Source organism: Cyprinus carpio, chromosome A9 (genome assembly GCF_018340385.1).
Source record: "Cyprinus carpio isolate SPL01 chromosome A9, ASM1834038v1, whole genome shotgun sequence".
Taxonomy (NCBI): Eukaryota; Metazoa; Chordata; class Actinopteri; order Cypriniformes; family Cyprinidae; genus Cyprinus; species Cyprinus carpio.
In genome coordinates, this window is record NC_056580.1 from 2,234,933 (window position 1) to 2,250,728 (window position 15,796).

The following is a 15,796-nucleotide window of genomic DNA, read 5'->3' on the forward strand; positions in this document are numbered from 1 at the left end:
TGTGCATTTAATATTTTTCTCTCCCTTAGTGAGAAGTCGGAATGTGTAACTAAGCTTTTTACATGCTGAGTTTTTACTCTCTCCATTTAGGGTCCCTAGTGACTGCCCAACTTTGGCTGTCTAGGTTATGGAGGTCAGTGGGACCTCTCATCTAAGTGACCAACATGTGATCAGAACATATATGATATTTCTGTATGTCAGGGAATAACTTTAAATAGTTTCTGTGAATTTCTCCTCTCCTCTCTGAGAAACTGTACTCATTATCTGCTAAACACCTGATAAGATTCAGGGCCGAGCCAACCAACCTTGAAGTAGATAAGTGTTTTCTGCTTACGTGTTTTGGTGTCTGTCTGTGCAGAGCTCATCTCCAGGGAGATGTGGAGAAGGGCACCAGAGGAGTAATCATATAGAGATCTGTCATCATTCGAATGATCTGTTACGTCTGATCGCTTGTCACCTAAATAATCACCAGAAGATATATTTTGAACTTGACATCCATATGTGGAGATTTTCTAAGTTTATCTATGTTTTCGCCAACCATGCTTTGATGTAATTAGCAGTCTCTGTAAGAGTATAATTGTTGGTGTATAGAACATGTACGCAGAGTGGCCTATGAACCTCTCGAGAGTATTGAAGCTGATTTCTGCTGATAAAACTGCGAGCTATTTTCTTCAGTAAATTTTTCTTCAGGGACTTCATGTCTAACTCCTGGTCTTCATTCATCATGCCTGGTCCTTGGGTTTAACTGTAAATTGCCCTACACAGGAGAAATTGGCCCAGTTGGAGGCCCAATATCTCTACTTCAAAATGCTACAGTAAACATGTCTGAACGTGCATGGTGACAGTCAAGTGCCCTGGGAATAACACACCCTTAAAGGCAGCTGAGATATAGTGCTTCCAATCGGGCCAATAATGTAATTTCTCCTTTTATTCTATTGTCATATCTGCTAAATGTATGGGTCCATAACTTCTAAATGCTACAGTAAAAATGTCTATAATCTATAATCATCTATCTTGCAGCATTCGCTGTTATTTTTCAGCACAGTGATGACTAGTGAAGAGTGTTTCTACTAATTTACTTAAAAGTGTAGCTCACCCAGGATTCTGTCATCATTTACATCATTACATCATTTGCCCATCATTCTTTTCCAAACCTCTGACTATTATTTTTCTGCAGAACTCAGAAGAAGATACTTTGAAGAATGCTGGTAATCAAAACAAACATGATTTTCATTTTTGGGTGAACTATCCCTTTAATTAGGATGATACACACTTTAAATATTAATCATGCTGGGCAATCATTGCAATTAGTCCTGTAAATAGTCTGTTGAACAACATGTGCATTACTACAATATATATTTAATTGAATTCAGCTTGGTGCATTATTAGACCTTTAGATACTTGTGTATTGTTTGCTCTTTACAGGTCCAGAAATGAAAGCTCTCACCAGATTAAGATGTGGAAAGACGTGTTACACAACGACCACAATTCCCGATAAACATTTGGAAAATGAGCAACAACCAACAGTAACTGATGCACTCAGAAATAATCCATAGTAATAATTAGGTAATCATTTAAATTATTTTGCCATGTACAAAATGTGTTTAACTCCAAAAACATTTACCAACATGCTGTTCAAAACAATTTTTAAGTTTTTAATGTTTTAAGCTTTACTTAATTTTACAATCTTATTGTATAACTGCTTTTTTTCTGTAATTGCATGGTTTTGTAAATAAGTTTCATTTCACTGTTCCTGATTAGCAGCTCAAATTCACATTGCAGTAATATGTACAGCCAGCTCTCTATAATCTATGGATCGCACAGTTTTACTGCTGACCCACTAATAACTGCAAACCCAGGATAGAGAGGATGAGTGAATGTGGTCTGGACTCTGTGGATGAGGCTCATTGTGTCAGAGACGCTGTAGAAGGACAGAGTTCCTGCTCTGTGATCCACATACACTCCTATTCTGCAGCCGCTGAAGCGTACAGGGAGTTCAGTATGATTGTCATTGTGACTAAATGAGCATCTGGAGGTAGAGCAGATCAAACTCCAGGACTGATCATTATATCCAAACACACTCTCATTTCTCCGTCCCTTCCTGTTGATGTATATGTAAGACACTGATATACACACAAATCCACTCCCACTCCACTCCAGCTCCCAGTAGCAGCGTCCACACACACTCTCTCTACACAACACCTGAGGAAAATAATGAAATCTGTCTGGATGATCGGGATACTGCTGGACTCCGGCAGTGAAGGTAACCGCTCTGTTCCTCTCAGACAGACAGAGGTGTTTATTCACTGTGTTTGGATCCAGAGTGAACCAACTGGAATCTGATGGAGCTAAAACACTAAAGAACGAGACATTGAAAAAATCCCCAACACAAATGCATAGACAAGCAGAGTGTTAACGGTGAAAAAAAAAAAAAACCGGTAAAAAAAAGTAATAGTATTGTTGAACCAAAATATCAGCATTTGTAAAACGCTGCTCGACCAATCAGATTTAAACAGTCTGTTGAAACAATGTTGTATAATTTTAGTACTATGCATATTGTATAAATTAATATATAATTTTTAATTATGATATATTAATATCACTTCCATGGATCTCACTTATTATTATAATTGTGACATTTTTATAAGGTTTGGTTATATGTTTATTATATAAATATTTACTTTTTATGCATCTACAATGAACCTTTTAGCATGATGCTGGTTTGCTGAAAATTTATAATATCAGAAATGTGTGGAATCAGAAAAACATGTCTGTATTTTTAGGACATACCAATTATCTTTATAATGGCTTAATAAACATAAATAGATTTTAATGAGAATGCAAATGTATTCATTGTGTCTTACACTGTAGGAACTCCTCTCTGATCTTGGGTTCATTGGTGGGATTAATTTCAACACATGTTACTAAAAAATTAAACAGACATAATTAGTCATTTTGAAAACATTCTATGGTGACTTGAGTGTTAATGTATGTCTGCTACTTCACCTCTGCCAGATATCTTTTCTATCTCCTCTTGACAGAAATCCTCTAGTTTTTCTTTCAGTTGAGAGACAGACTTTCTCAGATCATCATAAGAGAGGAGAGAGCTGACAGTGATGTTGGGTTCATCTGCAGATTCAGGATATACAGCAAGAGACTGGAAACTCTACAGGAAGAGATAAACACAAAAGATAAAGACAGAAAACAAAAACCTTCATTACCTCTTGCTTGCTTGTTTATCCAAATCATCTTGAGTGACTTAATATGCGTATAATAAAGTATATAATAACCTGAACTACCAGTTTGGTCGTATCTGCTCTTATTTGCAATGGTTATGTTAATCTATACAATTTTCATGGTGTTCTACTTGGCACTTCTGTTCTAGTAATTTCCACTCAACGTCAGATCTTAGAAATCCAGTCTATTTATATGGAATACAATGTAAACGTAACTCCCTCTTTATGACTTTATATTTATTTTATTACAGCCTCTTTCAGCTCCTCAAGATCTTTCTGCCTCTGCTGGATTCTGTGCTGGAATTTTCTCTTTCTCTCTTCCAAAACCACCTGTATGAAAATAAAATAACATTGTAAATTTCTGAAATACTACATGAAACTGTATGTAGTTTGCAAATGCAAACTATGTAATATGAGACTATAATGAAGCTGAACAACTGGGTAGAAAAACAAGTATGAAGAAACTAAATTAACCATGACTGAAATGATCATTATCATATGGCTTCTGCAACTGCTGCTGCGCTTTACTAAAATGGGACTGAAAGAGCATTGGCACTGGAACAGAGTCCACTCCAAAATAATTCTTAATCTTCTGTTCTTCTCCAAACTCACTTTATGAGACTCCACAGCCTATCTCAGCTCAAGATCTTTCTCCCTCTGCTGAAACTTTCTCTGTCGCTCTTTAAAACTCATCTGGATACAAAAACAAATAAAACTGAAAACACTTCTCTTGGTTACTACAAAACAAAAATATTAAAATTTACATGAATGGGGTTTGCAGCTTATATAGTGTGAGATAGTTGAATAAAGATTTTTGATATCGTGTTCAGGCACACCTGACGGGACTTGACAGATTTGCATTTTCTTCGAGTACAGACGTCAGACTCCACATTTTCAGGTCCAGCTTGGAGTTTAGTCTTCTTCAGTTGCTCCACCACTTCAGCCAGAATGGTGTTTTTATTTAAAGCAGGTCTTGGAGTGAAGGTCTGTCTGCATTGAGGGCAGCTGTAGACTCCTTTCTGATCCTTCTGATCCCAGCACTCTGTAATACAGCTCATACAGTAACTGTGTCCACAGGGAATGGCCACGGGATCCTTCAGGAGATCCAGACACACCGGACAGCTGAATTGATCCTGAGAAAAACTGACTTCTGCCATTTCACTGCATGTACATTCAGACAGAGAAAGAAAAAAAAAAAAGATCAACAAGTTTTCACTTTCCCTTTACAGATAATACAGTTTTGTGAGAAAAAAAAAAAAAACAGAAACCTGAGAAACGCCAAATGATTCTACAGTATTCTACTCCAGAATGATAAGTTTGCAGCACACACACGTTTAGCTTCTTTAAGTGGAGACATACCTTCTTCTTCTTCTTCTTCTAGTGATATTACGTACGACACCGAGAGACTGCAACACATGCAACGCAACACAGCACAATTTCTAATGAGGCTTCATATCGAGGATTGTGTTGTTTTCAGAAAATCACGTGATAAAAAACCAAGCCTTTCTATTAAGTCACTTGCATGTTTCGCTTTGCGTATATGGCAAGCCGTAGTAACATTTAATCTATAAACTGCACTAGTATCTAATTTAATGTTACTAGTACTTATTTTTTAGATACTAGTATCGTTTCCATTAAGTACTAGTACTTATTCATTAACTACTAGTGCTTATTTTTTAGTGCTTATTCTTTAGCTACTAATGTCTTTTGTAAAGTTACTAGTACTTAATCATTAGATACTAGTACTTATTCATTAGATTCAAGTGCTTATTTATTAGGTACTAGTACTTATTTATTAGGTACTAGTATTTATTCATTAAAAACTAGTACTTATTCATTAGATACTAGTACTTAAAACAATAGTGAGACTATGAATTGGATTCAGAATGATAATCAAAACGTAGGTGGAGTCAATCAACTCCCCAAAGCCTGACTATAATTATTACCTCTTCATCGGTCGACATTTTATTCCATAGCGTTACAGTCTTGATGCTGTTTCATGTCAGATGATCGTGTTACATGTGTTAGTATCTGTTGTTTCTTCTTCTTCTTCACTTGTGTTTTTTGGAAATTCTGTGCAGAAGATATGTACTAGCACCCTCTACCGTATATAAAGAAAACAGAGATTCTAGGAGCACAAGCATAGCTCATTTTAAGTATATTTCTGAGGAGTACATAAAGCCCATTTCTGAGAAGTAAATAAAAAGTAAACTAAAAGCACACTTTCCTATTTTTAGTTTAAAAGAAAAATACTAATAGCACACTTGTATAAACTTCTTTTTCATAAGGGCAGTGTGCCCTGTACAGAACATTAATGTAAAACATTCAGTGTCTGCAGCACTAGTGTGCCCTGTACAGAACATTAATGTGTCTGCAGCACCAGTGTGCCCTGTACAGAATATTAATGTAAAAACATTCAATGTCTGTAGCACTAGTGCTATATGCAAAAAAAAAAAAAAAAAAAAAAAAAAAAAAAAAAAATTACATACAGCCCTGGTATGATATTTATTGTTTTTACTGGAGGAAAAATAGGAAAATAACAGATAATAAAATTGCCGTCTTATCTCCATCCTGCCACCTGAGGTCACTCGATGACCAACAAACATTTTATGCTACTATGTTTATGAAATTACCGTGTTTACAAAACTGACAAAAATATGTTTTCTATGTGCTTGTGTACAAATAATTGTTTCTTTTCTATTTGGTTTTCTCAAAAAAGTACATCCATCTCCTTGTTTCAGTTTCCTGTCTAATCTCTCTCCTATATGCTGGCTCATTAATATTCAACATACGATTACCATACTGGGCAGAAATGCAAATTTAAAAAGTACTAGTATCTATTAAGTTCAGGATATCTCTAATCAAAAAGTTACTAGTAACTAAAATATAAGTACTAGTTCTATTTTTTCTTAACAAGAAGAGTATAATTAAATACTAGTCACTTTTGGAATAAGCACTAGTATCTAATGATTAAGTACTAGTATCTAATGAACTTTTCAAAAGACACTAGTACCTAAAGAATAAACACTAGTAGCTAAAGAGTAAGCACTAGTACCTTATAAATAAGTACTAGTACTTAATGGAAAAGATAGTATCTAAAAAATAAATACAAGTACCATGAAAAAAGATACTAGTACGGCTTATAGATTAAATGTTACAATGGCTTTCCATATTGCGTAACCGCTGAACTTCACTTGGCAATGTTTGTGGCTTTCTGTAGTTTCGTTTTCAGTCAGGAGGCGATCATGTTTACAAAAGCTTATATACTTGACAAAAGCGTATAAATGTGACATCTGCTAGAAAAGGAAAATGGTTCCTCGGTTTTCAGTTTATAAAATTTGTATTAATTTCCAGTATTTTATTGGGAATTTTACCAGCTGTTTTCTCCAGCTGAATCCAGCTTCTTATTCGCAGCTTATTGATGCTATCCGTTCCACCTTAAAAGACGCGATGCTTCCGCATTTGTTGTTTGTTGCTTCTTATTCACGTTCAATTTAGGGACCATGTGTTTTTTCACGTTTTTATTTACTGTAGCATTTTGAAATAATGGACACATAAATTTGGCACATATGACAATAACAGGTGAAGAAGTGGAATCCTGAAGGCCTTCATAAAATATATTAATTATCCTTTTGCATGATTATTGATCAAGTTATTAATCAGTAACCTCATAGATTGTTATTGATTGAATAAAATTATTATTTACCATACACCAGTGAGTAGACATTAAAAATGTATGTATATTTAATATTTTTCTCTCCCTTAGTGAGAAGTTGGAATGTGTAACTAAGCTTTTTACACGTTGAGTTTTTAATCTCTCTATTTAGGGTCCCTAGTGACTGCCCAACTTTGGCTGTCCAGGTTATGGAGGTCATTGGGACCTCTCATCTAAGTGACCAACATGTGATCAGAACATATATGATATTTCTGTATGTCAGGGAATAACTTTAAATAGTTTCTGTGAATTTCTCCTCTCCTCTCTGAGAAACTGTACTCATTATCTGCTAAACACCTGATAAGATTCAGGGCCGAGCCAACCAACCTTGAAGTAGATAAGTGTTTTTTTTCATGCCTTACGTGTTTTGGTGTCTGTCTGTGCAGAGCTCATCTCCAGGGAGATGTGGAGAAGGGCACCAGAGGAGTAAGCATATAGAGATTTGTCATCATTCGAATGATCTGTTACATCTGACCTCTGATTGCTTGTCACCTAAATAATCACCAGAAGATATATTTTGAACTTGACATCCATATGTGGAGATTTTCTAAGTTTATCTATATTTTAGCCAACCATGCTTTGATGTAATTAGCAGTCTCTGTAAGAGTATAATTGTTGGTGTATAGAACATGTACGCAGAGTGGCCTATGAACCTCTCGAGAGTATTGAAGCTGATTTCTGCTGATAAAACTGCAAGCTATTTTCTTCAGTAAATTTTTCTTCAGTTGAATTCATGTCTGACTGGTCTTCATTCATCATGCCTGGTCCTTGGGTTTAACTGTAAATTGCCCTACACAGGAGAAATTGCATTATTGGCCCAATTGGAGGCGCAATATCTCTACTTCAAAATGCTACAGTAAACATGTCTGAACGTGCATGGTGACAGTCAAGTGCCCTGGGAATAACACACTCTTAAAGGCAGCTGAGATATAGTGCCTCCAATCGGGCTAAATTTATGGGTCCATAACTTCTAAATGCTACAGTAAGAATGTCTATAATTTTTCATGGTTACAGGTAAGTGCCTTGGTAATAAGGTCCCCATGAAACTTTTAACGCACCCTCAAATGAGTTGAGAAATAGCGCCTACAATTGGGCCAATAAAGCAATTACTCATTACTGTATTGTCATATCTGTCAAATGCATGGGTCCATGACTTCAAAATGCTACAGTAAAAATGTCTGAAAATTTGCATGGTAACAGTCAATTTGTAATGGAGCCGACGTGACGTGAGGCGTGCGGATTCATATGCAAGCTTTATTAACAGACGTGGTCATAAACACAGGTAGGGTTGAATCAATAACAAACAGGTATGGTATGGGCAAGACACAAGAATAATCCAAGGGCAGACAAGGGTTTCCGATCAGCGAACAACATCCAGAGGGCTACACAGAGAGAGATAATCCAGACACACAATAATATTCCAGGCAGGGGCAAACAGAGTCCAAATGGCAAGACAACAGGGAAATCCAAAAACAACGGCAGAGATTGATACACAGGAAAACAGGCAAGGAAAGACTAGACCAAACTCGGACATTAGACTTGCTCCATATCGCAGCTAACACTGGGAAGAGTGAAAAACGCAGAACAATACTCGACCCTGAATGGTGGTGTGAGATTGATTATATACTGTGCGTAACTGGTAGCAGCTGTGTGTGATGGATTTCAGGTGAACTTGTGATTAGTGCAGTGGAGCATGGGGAATGTAGTCCAGGGTGATGTGTAACAGTCTGAAGTTCATGGCCAGGATTCGTGACACTATTGCCCTGAGAATAAGGCCAATACTGCAATGGCTCTTGTAACTGTGTTGTCAGTGTCCATGACATCAAAACACCAAAAAAACAAACAACCCAATAGATCTATCAATTCTATCCAACATAGATCAAATCTAAATAATACTATACAAAACACATCACATTACAAAATCACACAAAGCACATTTACAGAAAATGCTTGTTTCTGTATTACAACACCACAATAGTCTTTTATGAGTTGATATCCAATAATGATGACCAATAATTTTCTCCTATTAAATTCAGATAAGACAGAGATATTACTTTTTGGACCAGAAAACATTACACAAAATCTCGTAGATTACAATTTTCAATTAGACGGATGTACTGTTACTTCCTCTACTGTCAAAAATCTGGGTGTTATATTTGACAGTAACTTGTCTTTTGAAAATCATATTTCCCATGTTACAAAAAACAGCATTCTTCCATCTTAGAAACATTGCCAAGCTACGAAACATGTTACCTGTTTCTGATGCAGAAAAGCTAGTTCATGCGTTCATGACCTCTAGATTTGACTATTGTAATGCACTGCTAGGTGGTTGTCCTGCATCCTCAATAAACAAGCTACAGGTAGTCCAAAATGCAGCGGCTAGAGTCCTTACCAGGTCAAGAAAATATGATCATATTACCCCAATACTACAGTCTCTGCACTGGCTACCTATTAAGTTCCGTATCAGTTACAAAATATTATTACTTACTTATAAGGCCCTTAATGGCTTAGCTCCTGCGTACCTAACTAGTCTTCTACCACGCTACAATCCATCACGCCCCCCTAAGGTCACAAAACGCAGGACTTTTGATAGTACCTAGGATAGCAAAGTCCACTAAAGGAGGTAGAGCTTTTTTCGCATTTGGCTCCCAAACTCTGGAATAGCCTTCCTGATAATGTTCGGGGTTCAGACACACTTTCTCTGTTTAAATCTAGATTAAAAACACACCTCTTTGGCCAAGCATTCAAATAATGCATCTCATAATTTTGGGACTGCAGTTATATCTGATCAAATGTGCATTATTATTCTTTAGCTTGGGTTAATCTAATTAATTTTACTTGGCTGGAACAGCAGCTACGCTAATTATGTCTCTATTTGTTTCTCTGCTTTGCCACGGGATGTAACTAGGATTTACACAAGCTCCAGTCTGGATCCAGAACACCTGAGAAGAGAGGATGCCAACCCCTCAGAAGACCTCAGATGATGCTAACCCAGAGACAACATACAGAACTACCAAATTTTGCTATAAGTTTGATTGCATAATTGCTGGTAATAGTGTTAATCGTCTGTTTGTTTACGTCTTTTATTGATTTTTCTGAACATTTCTGCCGTATGCACATAAACTGACAGTCATCACTGATAAATTACTACTAAATATTGTAGAAACTTAATTTTCTGTAAAGTTGCTTTGTAATGATTTGTATCGTAAAAAGCGCTATACAAATAAACTTGAATTGAATTGAATTGAATATCAGAAGGTACAGTTGGAAGATGCTACAAGTTACAGTTTTTACAAATATATATGCATTTATGCAAAATGAATGTGCATTTTAAAGCAATGACAACTTGATCATGTTGTATAATCATCCAGAACTGTTTTTTAAGGTGTAACGTAGAGCGTCAAAGCTGCAAATAAGCTGGATTCATCCTCATCAGAAGAACGCCATCCCAAGCAATTTGTATGGAGTAATGCAGCCTACATAACATTGGTGCAGAAAAAAATAACCTTAATGGGAGAACGCTGAATTAACATTTACTGTAATATTCTTTTCCCACTACAGTCTTTGTCCGTCAACTTCTTCTTGGGTCTTAATGTGATTGGCAAACTAACATATTTTAAGTATTTGCCCCAGGAATGAAAAAAAAGATATAGTAAAACTGTATATAGCCCATAGCCTATATGCTTAAACTAAAGGCCATTTCATTAATAAAATGTATTTATTTTAAGTGGGATGCGAATACACAATGAATTTTAGGATGGTAATGTAGGCCTACATCAAGTTTACATATAGACCAAAGATTCGCACATAACATCTATTACATTCTAAATTATGAATAAGTGAATATGTTTTACGCATTTGTTTATCTTGGTCAATGTTAATTTAATGTCAATGTAAAAAATATACTGATACATACTATAAAGTAGCTAACTTTACTTCACTACTGTCCTCTTTGTTCTCATTGTATGGCTCATGGCGGAATGTGTTCTAGCTCCTCGACAAGCAATAAATGCACAAATGAATGTATGATCGGGGGTTCAATTTATTTACACAGATCATGAGACAACAGCTCAGCAAGTTTTGATTTCTTCCCTGTGTTTGAGGCCCAAAATAATACGTTTTTTCTTGAAAAACGCATCTTTTTCTCTCCTTTTTGGTCTTCTGTCCACACGGCGTTTTTAATCAAGGAAAACGAAGCTTTTTGAAAACGCTGTTTTCGCGTTGTAGTGTGGACTGTGAAAACGGAGGCTTTTGAAAACGATGACGCAAGTTTAGTCATGTGATGCATATTATACCAATTGATGTCCGTGTTTATACTGGTATTGTGCACGTTATGTGCTATGAACTTTCACACTATTGCTACAGATGTGTTACTTTATACACTCTTCATATCACAGTCCTGTAAAGATGAAAGCAAATTTACTCGTGATCGCTATTTGCGGGAAATCATGAGGGCAGTTGCATTTAAGATCAGACATACAGTCGTGAGTGTGTGAGACCTGGACACATCAGTGAATGGTGAATTATTTTCTTAAATAAAATAATCCTGTCAGAAGATCTGCATGAATATGTATCATCTGCAGTGAGCTTTTTTTGAGGCTTTACGCATGTGCAAAAAGCGAATTTAACGTTTTCTGATGTTTCAGTGTGGATAAGACACTTTTGGAAAACGCTAGTGTGGACGGAGAGCATTTTAAAATGAAAACGCCATTTCAAATGCATCCAGATTAATGTAGATTGTGAGAGGATTGTGCAAGTTTTACTGCAGATTCATAGATAAGTGTAGTAAACTGAGTACAATTCTAGTAGTTCCTATAGTTGACCGCTGAGGTGGGGGGTTTATATGCAGTTGTTGGGAAAACATCTTGGTTACATATGTAACCTTGGTTCCCTCAATAGGGAATGAGATGCTGTGATAACGTCATCGCTATGGGAATACCTCCGGTGCCCTTATACCATCACACCAATGACGAAGGAAGCACTATTGAAGATACGGAATGGCCAGCATCGCAGCATCTCGTTCCCTATTCAGGGATCCAAAGTTACATACGTAACCGAGATGTTCCCTCTCATAGGTTCACTTCAATGATGCAATGACGTCATTGCTATGGGAACGCTATAACATAACGCCTGATGTACCTAAGATAGCTGGAAGACCGAGGAAAGAGTCTGCTCAAGAGGAAGAGACCCGGGAACCAAGAGCCATCCTCACATCCAGACAAGTAGAACTTGATGAAAGTGCTAGGAGAGGACTAACCTGCCACAGCACAGACATCTCCCATCAAAGGCCCTTTAAAGAGAGCCTGAGAAGAAGCCATTGCTCTCATAGAATGAGCATGCACCTCTAGAGGCGAAGTCACATATAAAGAGAAAATACAACCACAGAGGGTCACTATGGCATTAGATATAAAACAGCTTGCCATAGGAATTTACTCTGTATATGTGGGCTCGCCAAATGATTTGTTCCAGCTCAAAGCAGCAGCGGAACTGAAAGAAAAATTAACCGCCAGGCAAACTAATGCTTGGTAGCATGAAGTGCCGAGACCATAATGCATGACAAACATCCGCTGCAGGACTCCTAGAGTCTGCGCCTAAAAGCAGTACACAAAAAGAGCTAGAAGCGTAAGCGCCAATTCAAATGCACTTGCCTGCATTATTGCAGAGCAGAAGTAGAGAGAGAGAGAGAGAGAGATAGGAAAACCCATCTGCTCAACTCTATATAAATAGATGGCTTAGAACAAGAATCTCTTTCCGATGGGCAACAGATGATTCGCTTCCTGAAGGAATTAAAATCTGAATAAATAGCCCGCAGCACGCATATGTGACCCATGCTCAGGGCGGTGCTAAGCGCTATTGGCCAATGAATTGGCGTGATGGTATAAGGGCTTCAGACATTCGTCACACCGGAGGGGTTCCCATAGCGATGACATCATCGCAGCATTGCAGAGTGAACCTATGAGAGGGAACTGCCTGTTGGGCAAAAGAATGGTATCTAATGCTGTGCAGTAAAGACTGTGTTGAGTATTCTGTATGCACAGATAGTTATTAGTAAAAATGACCGTACTGCAGTCCTGCCTTCGGCGTGATTCTTCATGCCAAGTTACCACAACAAGTCTATTCCATCTCACAAACAACTTTACATAAACAGACACTAAAAAAAAAAAAAAAAAAACACTGGTCAAAAGTCTGCAAAAGTCCCTTTGCTGCCAAACCATAATCCTGCAATATTATAATATAAACACACGTAGCTGTCAGGTGTATTAAATATTTAAATAATAAACAGATAAAAATATTTGAATTATCTGTGTTGGGGAAAGTTACTTTTAAAAGTAATGCCTTACAATATTGCGTTACTCCCTAAAAAAGTAACTAAATACGTTACTTAGTTACTTTTTATGGAAAGTAATGTGTTACATTACTTTTGCGTTACTTTCACGTTACTTTTTAAATATGAGCAGGGCTTGATTGTTTTTAATATAAGAAGTTCTATTTATAGCAAATGTAAAAGCCCTTTCACACCAAAAAGTGTAATGAATAAACCTCAGGCTGAAGGAAAAGTAAATTCACATCTGTGTTTTTCTAGTTTATCTAAAGTCATTTTTGATTATTAGTATGGTTGAACTGGATCATTAAAGGTCAGCAGCAAAGACACTGTTAATAAAATGGGAATAGATACATTTGTGTTATTAAATATATTTAGTTATTGCAGGTTTGCGTCATATTCTGAGTTTGCATTTCACTGTTTTGATTAATTTTGATGAATACTAAATCTGTTTTGTTTTTTGTTTTTTTTGTGAGTGGGATGAATTAATGCACATTCAAATTTAGTCTAGAACTACAGTAACATCATGTTCACACAGCGCACACAACGCCTCCATACTTCCGATTTCTCCCAATATGGGAACAGGAGGCTTGTCAGTCAAAAAATGGGAATTACAAAGTAACTGTCGTTACTTTTTTGAAAAAGTAACTCAGATATTTTCTTGTAAATTAAAAAGTAATGCGTTACTTTACTAGTTACTTGAAAAAAGTAATCTGATTACGTAACTCGCATTACTTGTAATGCATTACCCCCAACACTGGTTATTACAAGTGTAGTGATTTTGCTTTCACCAACCTAGGGAAGTGAATAGTGTAGGGATGGAGAATGCAAGTGATTCAGTTGTGTATTGCTATGGCAGAGTTACATTCTCTTATGAAAAGATAAACTGAAACTAATATGGCGGAGAAACTTATTATGCTTGAAACAAATAAATGAAAGATTATTTGTTCTTAACTGTCTTTAGAAGTGGTTTGAAAAGTGATTCATTCAAAAGTGATTCAAAAGTGAGTTACATTCTCTGTGGTTGAGTGAGCAGTCCGGTGGCAGTGACTTCTCCCACAAGTTGTGCTAGTAACAATGCAGTGGAAAAAGGAGCAGGAATCAGTTTCAACAGTCTTGAACACAAAGCGTTGTGAAACGCTGATCTCCTGGAGCACCAAAAGGTCCTACCATCTGGAACACGCAGAAGAGGCCCTGAAGTAGGTGCAGAAGATCCTCAATCTCAGGGCATATTCTGTGAAGGAGTTTAAAAGATACTTATTTAACCTTGTTTGTTAAGAGATAGCAATAGGATAGAATATAGACTTTTTTCCAATCAACATCACTTACAAACTGATTCCGACATAAGTTCATAATTCTTTACATTTAAATAGACACCAGATGCATGCTTTAGAAAACTCTTCTACTTTAATTGCAATGGGGATTTGGTTTTCATTTTGGAGAAAGAGGATGGTATCATCTGCTAACTGCGTTATAGTTCATACCTTTACTCATACTGGCTTAAATATGATAAGCAAGGTGTTGAATCATCAAAAATAAATATGGAGAGAAGTGGGAAACCCTGTCTAATCCCTCTAGATAAATTAAATGTAGTAGAAGTGCCACCAACAGTTTAATTGAACTGTTGCTGTTCTTATAAAGTGTTTTAATTGCACTAGTGAAGAAATTTCCAAAACCAAATTTTATAAGTGACTCAAAAATATACTGATGCTCTACGGAGTCAAAAGCCTTACAGAAATCAAGAAAAAGAACAAAACCATTATCTACATTAAATTCAGGATAACCCATAACTAAAAGTAGTCTTATATTGTTTATAATATGCCTATTCCTCATGAATCCAGATTGTGTTTCTTCTGTAATTGAATCAAAATGAGCTTTGAGTCTTTTAGCAAATATCAGATCAAATACTTTAAAATCATTATTGAGTAAACTAACTGGTCACCAAGAAAATCAAGAAAAAGTAGATCCTCTTTTGGTTTGGGAATTAGTTTAATTAATTCTTGAGTCAAAGTTGGAGGAAGGCACTGATTCCTCTAATAATGACTTTTATTTATAAAAGTATGTGCATATATTGCATAACTACATTCTGATACATACAATCTTTAAAACAAAAACATCCAAGTTGCTTATTATTGTTAAAAATGTCATAGTAGTCTTGCTTAGGTTAGGTGGGATGTGCAGTCTGACAATCACAGTCATATAATCACATAAACAATGTTTAAATTAAAATCCAATAGGCAAGGCAAGTTTATTTATATAGCACATTTTGTACACAATGGTAATTCAAAGTGCTTTACATAAAAGAAAGTAAAATAATCATGAAGAAAAATAATAATAATAAAAAAAGCAATTTTAAAACTTTGAAAATGATTTAAAAATTGACTTATTTAACATTAATTTAAAACAGTTAAAAATAGAAAATGATTTTACATAAAATACAGTGAATACGTAAAATACAGTGCAATCAGTTCGGACATCGCACAGTGCTCATTCAATAAATGCGCAGCTAAACAGATGAGTTTT

The 15,796-nt window shown here is 36.1% G+C and overlaps 1 protein-coding gene across 4 annotated transcripts; it reads right to left on the minus strand.

The window, feature by feature from the left end:
- Positions 1-58: 58 nt before the first annotated feature.
- Positions 59-4,736, minus strand: LOC109051742 (E3 ubiquitin-protein ligase TRIM11-like). 4 transcript variants are annotated; one of them, XM_042763159.1, is made up of 6 exons: positions 4,596-4,736; positions 4,073-4,403; positions 3,486-3,566; positions 3,007-3,166; positions 2,865-2,924; positions 59-457 (listed from the first exon to the last, which is right to left on the minus strand). In XM_042763159.1, exons 2-6 carry the CDS (start codon positions 4,391-4,393, stop codon positions 261-263), a joined length of 819 nt encoding a protein of 272 aa, XP_042619093.1. In that variant the 5' UTR covers positions 4,394-4,403; positions 4,596-4,736; the 3' UTR covers positions 59-260. The 4 variants fall into 4 exon arrangements, with proteins under 4 accessions (XP_042619093.1, XP_042619091.1, XP_042619092.1 ...); XM_042763157.1 differs by lacking the exon at positions 59-457 and adding an exon at positions 1,228-2,339; XM_042763160.1 differs by lacking the exon at positions 59-457 and adding an exon at positions 2,198-2,356.
- Between the last annotated feature and the right edge of the window lie 11,060 nt (positions 4,737-15,796).

Excerpts from the sequence above, each read along its gene's own strand:
- LOC109051742 (XM_042763157.1), bottom strand. The coding sequence starts at position 4,393 with ATGGCAGAAGTCAGTTTTTCTCAGGATCAATTCAGCTGTCCGGTGTGT. Across the intron at positions 3,167-3,485 it reads TTGAGGAGCTGAAAGAGGCT|AGTTTCCAGTCTCTTGCTGT; the intron begins GTAATAAAATAA and ends CTCTTCCTGTAG. Across the intron at positions 2,340-2,864 it reads CAGAGAGGAGTTCCTACAGT|ATTCCAGTTGGTTCACTCTG; the intron begins GTAAGACACAAT and ends TAGCTCCATCAG.